Here is a 6,480-nt window from a genome sequence, read left to right as displayed (position 1 = left end):
GCGACCATCAGGGTTGCGAGCGGCGAAGTTCGCCGAAGGGTGGATCGCGCCGACGGAAGCCTGCTGCTCAAGGCGGAGTTCGGCACTGAGGAGGAACGCGTAGAAGCTGCTGAGGCTGATGGGATCATCGCACGCCGTGACCGACGCGACCAATGGCTCAAACTCAGGACCTAGTCCGGCGAGTATGTAGCCAAGCACCTCCTCGTCGGTGAGGGGCTTGCCAATGGACGCCATGGCATCAGCAAAGCCCCGCATCTTGCGGTAGTCCTCAGAGGCGGTGAGGTCCTTCTTCTTCAGGTTGGAGAGCTGGTAGCGCAGCTGCATGACGCGGGCACGATTTTGTGAGGCAAACATGTCATGAAGAGTAGTCCAGACCTGTTCAGACGTGCGGAGCTGCGTCATCTGTCCAAGGATATCCTCGGTCATGGAGCCGAGGAGGGCGATCATCACCAGCTGATCCTGCTGGTACCACCGAAGGAACGCCGGATTGGCCACCTCCTGGGCCGCATCGCCGGTGCCTTCTGTGATGGTGTGTGGCGGCGCCGTTTCAGAGCCGGAGACATATCCGAACAAGCCGTTCGAGGCGAGGGCAGGGACAGCTTGGGTCTTCCACAGAAGGAAGTTGTCCCTGGTGAGATGTAGGGTGATGAGGTTTCCGATCGAGGTGATCGTGGGTGCGGCAGAGGAGCTTGAACTGGTGGCAAGGGTGCCGATAGGCTGGGTGGTGAGAGCGCCGGCGGTGTTGGAGAGGAGGCTGGGGGTGGTGTCGGCCATGGTGGAAGATGGGATCTTGGTGCTCTGTATACCAAGTTAAAGAGAATTGTTTGCCATGCAATGCCCCGAGGAGCAGTCTTGCAAGACTCCTTAGAATTGTTATTTATCACAATTTGTGTCATGTCATTCGTCAGCAGCTTACAAGAGTAGCCAATAGAAATTGCTGTCTCCTGCTTATCCCCTGTTAAAATCCAAACTTTCATGCCTGCTTGCCGAAGAGATTCTATTGCTTCTGGTACCCCATCTTGAAGCTTATCTTCAATCCCAGAGGCCCCCAATATGTGGATATTGCACTCTACGTTGGCTGCAATTGATCGGAGTAAATTTCCCCTGCCAAGTACTGCTGTGCTAGCCTTCTCATATGCCAACTGCCACTCCTCAAATTCAGGTTGACTCAATTCACGCATACCAACAACAAGAGTTCTTAGGCCAAGTGATGAATATTTGTGGAGATGTGCCTCTGTAGCACGAACATTGTCCAGCTCTAATGATTTGTTGATAATTCCAAACATTGAACTGTCTGCACCTTTGACATATAACTTAACAGTCTTATCAGGGCAGCCGACAATGACAGACATCCTCTTACGATCACTATCAAACTCATGAAGTCCTAATATATCAAATCTGCACATTACATACCGGCAGGATACATCAGAACTGTAAGCCAAGCGTGCTAATGATCTATTGAATCAAAACTGGCACGTAAAGGATATGAGATACTCCCTCCGTCCGAAAAAGCTTGTCCCTCAAATGGATGTATCTACAAGATAACGAGGCTCTGATGCCACTTGTTAGACCTTTGAACCTGAGCATTGATAGTTGTGGATGACACTAGGAGAGTTTGGGACAATTTTCGTTGGTTTATTTCTCACACAATGCCATACCAACCTGAGGGGTTGGGGTTACATACTTATAGGCTGCTAGCCAGCCAAGCATATGCTGAGATGCTACTAAGATGCCAGTCTAAGATGCTAGTCTAAGATGCCAGTCTAAGATGCTAGTCTAAGATGCCAGTCTAAGATGCTATCCTAACGGCCAGTCCTTGATGATCAGGAACTCTATCCTAACTGCCACAAGGACCATGTGCTGCAGCCCCACAAGGACCATGTGCTGCAGCCCCACAACGACCCTAGTACACAGACTTATCCAACAGTATCTAGCATCAAGTTAGTGCTAGATACATCCATTTGAGGAACAAGCTTGGAACAAGCTTTTTCGGACGGAGGGAGTAGTAGATTAGTACTGGCACGTAAGCCAAGCGACAATTAATAAACCAGCAACAATTAATATGGATCAGAGGGAGTATTAAATTTGGGTCAGGTGTGAAATGAATCGCAGCGCATGTTGCAAAATATATTACTCCCTCCATAGCACAAATACATTTCATTTTGAATACTGAACTGTTCTTCGAGATTTACCTTTGACCGCTAATTATGGAAAATCATTACATTATATGAATATACTTTCGAGACAAATCCAAACATATGATTTACAAGTTCTCAATCTAAATATTTGGAATAATATCTGTAGTCCATGTTTTAAAGTTTGACTTAAGACATGTCCGAAATGACATTTTTTTTTTGGAACCGGGCATAACCCCTTTCCAGTAAACAAATAACGGAAATACAGCAGTTACAAGTCCAGAAGCAGAGGGAAAGGGGAGAGCGAGTTCAGCATCGCCGGGGAACACACTGCAGAATGCTTGACATCGAAACACCTACTATGGGACAAAGCCCCGACGAATACAATTTGACACACCGAATTGGTAAAGGAGATAACTCCTAAAATAGATGTCAACTTGACGTGTACGGTTCCAATTGACAACTGACTCACACAGAAGAATGAAAAACAGCAAAATTGTATGGACTGGTAACTCACATATTTGCCTATTGGCCCTGTATAATTTAAATAATTTTCTAAATTGACAAACGAATTTCCTACCACTGTTCAAATTTGGAAGTCCCTCCCAGCCAAACAGTTGAAGGGCAGGCCAGGCACAGTAGTAGAGTCTCTCCACTTGTGGCCTAGAGGTCCTGGGTTCGAATCAGCCTCCTTGCAGAATTATTATGCATGGGTAAGGCTGTCTAGAAATTCCCTTCCCCAGACCCCACCTTGCGTGGGAGCTTTCAGCCCTGGGTGTGGCACAAGCCCTAATGTCATGTTAATAACCTTCGGATCTACTCGGAAGTTCTTTTTGGGTCGGAAATGACATCAGTAACATTACAAAGCAAAAGGCATAAAAACATTTGTGCTAACCGTAATCAGATGCTTGATGCTACCAACTACCAGCTGCCTCAGACTGTAGGAGACTACACAGGCAGTATGTCTGCTTATAGTTTTCTAGAGATGAAGAGATCATGGATAGTGTCCCTCCACTCCTAGTCACATAATAACTTTTGATATCACAAAATTTTGCATTTCAGTTAGATAGCCGGTACTAAATTCTATCGAAAACACACTCATGAAGTATTGCCAAATACAATGGTCACAAAGCGAAAGTTGAGAGCTATCTTACCTCTGTCTGTCACCAAGGACATCGATCACTACGTAACCAGATGTTCGCTCAACAAGCACAATGCCATAAGTTGCTGCAGCATAAGCTAGTGCCTGCTCATCAGGGGACTCACCCTGATAATCAATCAACTTTTGTTTAGGATCTCTAGTGTCCAGGACAAGTGGCACAATTGTATTGCAGGCAGCAAGAGCAAGGAAGAATTCAAGGACAAGCTTTGCTTCCTCATTTGAGCTGTCATTGTTCAATAACTTCAAAAGCTGAGGGTCAGTCCTAACTGCCATTTTTGGTGTCCACAGAAGATCATCAACTGACCAAAACCAGCAAATAAGAGGTCTTATTAGGAAACAGCAACATCAAACAAGTAATATAAATTAAAGTCATCGTACCTACAACTGAGGACCCACATGCAGGTTTGCCAGAACTGTAATCAACTCCGTGAATGGATGCACACATGAACTCCATCTTGTTCTCTGTCAGCGTCCCTGTCTTATCAGAGAAAACATACTTAATCTGCCCCAAGTCCTCATTTATATTCAGAGCCCTGCACTGGAACCTGGACCTTGACGATTCGTCATACAAGTCATTGTCAGCGCCCATGAAATATGCTTGCCCAAGTCGTACCAACTCCATTGATATATACAACGAGATAGGAATGATGACCTGATACACTATGACGGCCATGAGGAATGTAACGAATATCTGCATTCCGATTCCATAGTAATTGTAGTTCTTCCCGGTTGTGTAATCCTTTTCTCTAAAGAATTGGGTGAACTCAAGCTCCCGCTGGTGATTCAGCAGCCAAATCCCTGCGAGCACAGATGCAGTTATGCACATCCCAATGAGCATAATGGACAATATGACTGTCTCCCGATTCAACTGTGTCTCCAAGCGGCTACGCTTGGATGGCGGCCCAGAGTTGTTGAGCATGACCTTAGTCTCCTTTCCAGCATAAACCACGACCCCTATAGCCCATGTGGTATTCTTGAGCTCACAACCACGGAGCACAATGTTGGACGGTCCGAGTGAGACACGATTGCCGTCGATCTCCAAATTCGCCTGGAACCCATAAATGTTCCTGTTGGGCCGCTCGCAATGCAGCATACCAGCTACGTGGCCGTCGTGAGAGAACCTCAACTGCGTCTCCTGCTTGGCATACCTCGTCTTGAGGTTGGTCTCCCCGTCAAGATTGACGGTCTGGACGTGCGCGAGGCCAGTGGGGTCACTAGTGGCGAGCAGAACCATGTCGGCCGGGAGCGTCTCGTTGGACGCGACGCGCACGACGTCCCCGACGCGTATGTGCTTCCATTTCTTGGGGAGGTACTCGCCGGCGGTTTGTGGCGCGAGGACGGCGGCGAGGCGGTTGTTCTCCCTGCGGTCGGAGCGGTGGCGGCGGATGTCCTCGTAGGCGTCCTTCACAGCGGTGACGAAGAGCACGAAGGCCAGCGGGAGCACAGACGCGCCACGGCCAAAGACGGCGACCTGGGGGAGCTGGTTGAGCACGGTGATGGCGAGGAAGTAGACGTACGACAGCCGTCGGAACTGCTCGAACAGGTTGCGCGGCAGGAAGGTGAGCGCGGAGTACTTGGCCGTCCGGACAGCGTTGCCGGCAAACTCCGGCGATGGCTCCCCCACGGCGACGGCGCGGTACTCACCCCCCTCGTGGAGCTCCCGCTCCGACGCCGACGGGTCGGGCTGGTCGCGTCGGGAGGGGCGGAAGGGGTCCGGGACCTCAACGGAGAAGCCCAGGTGGTCAGCGCGAACGGAAGGCTCCGGCTGCGATGGCGGGAGTTGCGACGCCGGCGGCGGCGGGTGCGCGGAGGCGGCGTCGATAAGCGGGCGCTCGGACGTCATGGGGGAGGCGGCGAGAACTAGTGGGTGGTCTGAGCCATGGGCGGGGCGGGGCGAGGCGGATTTGGGTGGACGCCGGCGAGGTCAAAGCTGGCGGTGAGGTGAGGAGCTTGGAGAAGAAGCGGAGCCTTTACGGGTTCGAGAGTTTTCCGTTTGGGGGCTGGGGCGCGATTTTGGGGAGACACGAGCGGGTTGGTGGCAAATTCGGAGGAGCTTCTCCTCCAATTGCCAGATTTCAAAATTGGGTGTATCTAGACACATCTAGATGTGCAACCCGAATATCAACGTAAGATCAATAACATAGGATTTAGATGTGCAATACTTATGGCACATCTAGATGTGCTTTAGCAAAACTGTTCAAAATTCCAATCTCTCAAATTTCCGGCTCATTAATTTATCAGTTTTGCTAGAACTCATCTAGATGAGATATAATTTGGTCTCATTCACCTTTTATAGCCATTAAATGTGATGCTATAAGATGCGTTGTGCTGACGTGGGTTGTATTTGTTCTTGTTTTCAAAGTGGATGAGACCAAATTATATCTCATCTAGATGAGTTTGAGGTACTCCCTTAATTTATCACATTAATTGTCATGGCAATAAAAAGACACGTGGGGTAACAGAAATTGCATCCAAATTCATAGACACCTAGCGACGACTACAATTAAGGTATATTCTGATGTCCTACAACTTCTCAAACTCAGCTTCTTGTTTGGCTTCTCACTTCACCTAGTGCTGGGAAACCGTTCGAAAACACTGTAGCTTCTCCTAGCGATGCAATACGCTGGCAGCCCAGCTGGTGGGACTGCAAGCCTGCCTGGAATCACCTTGGGCCGGCTGGAAGCAGCCTATGGTGGGAGAGGGGGTCCGTTCATCAGGATGTTGCTGCTGGCTCAGAAGGGGTTCGAGAGCCATCAATGGCGTTCCGGCAAGCTCCTCCTTCCCTTGGTGTTGCTGCTCCTCGCTGACGACGGGACTAGCGGCGCTGAGGAATGGATCCGGCGGGAAATAGATTGGGATGGTCGGATTTGTAGGCGGAGGAGAGGATCCGGTCGGCGATAGGGGAAGCGGCCCTGGCGCCGCGACGACGGGGGGATCGAGAGAGAGAACAAGGAGGGTGCGTGAACGTGGGACAAAGGAAAGGGAAACGTTTAGGTGAGGCCTTGAGGGGTTCGTGCGCATGGAGGTCGAATCGTTTTCCTGGATGGTGGCATATTGATTGTAAATAGATGGAACCTCATATTCTTCTAAACGCAGAGCTTGGGTTTTCTTGCTTCGCAAAATTGCACTACGGCCCATGAGAGCTTCGAGAACTTTTAGCTTCTTGAAACTAATGCGTTCAGT

At 49.6% G+C, this 6,480-nt stretch overlaps 1 protein-coding gene across 1 annotated transcript; it reads right to left on the bottom strand.

Moving 5' to 3' along the window:
- Positions 1-17: 17 nt before the first annotated feature.
- On the bottom strand, positions 18-5,324 carry LOC125531865 (phospholipid-transporting ATPase 1-like; the record flags this gene model as incomplete). The annotated part of the gene is made up of 4 exons (XM_048696096.1): positions 3,676-5,324; positions 3,290-3,596; positions 849-1,398; positions 18-798 (listed from the first exon to the last, which is right to left on the bottom strand). Coding segments are annotated over exons 1-4 (3,103 nt in total), but the record flags the coding sequence as incomplete, so codon positions are not given.
- Positions 5,325-6,480: the final 1,156 nt, after the last annotated feature.

The sequence above is a fragment of the Triticum urartu genome, unplaced genomic scaffold (genome assembly GCF_003073215.2).
Source record: "Triticum urartu cultivar G1812 unplaced genomic scaffold, Tu2.1 TuUngrouped_contig_8246, whole genome shotgun sequence".
Lineage (NCBI taxonomy): Eukaryota > Viridiplantae > Streptophyta > Magnoliopsida > Poales > Poaceae > Triticum > Triticum urartu.
Note: the sequence above shows the minus strand (reverse complement) of the source record. Positions and strands in the feature narration are given on the sequence as shown.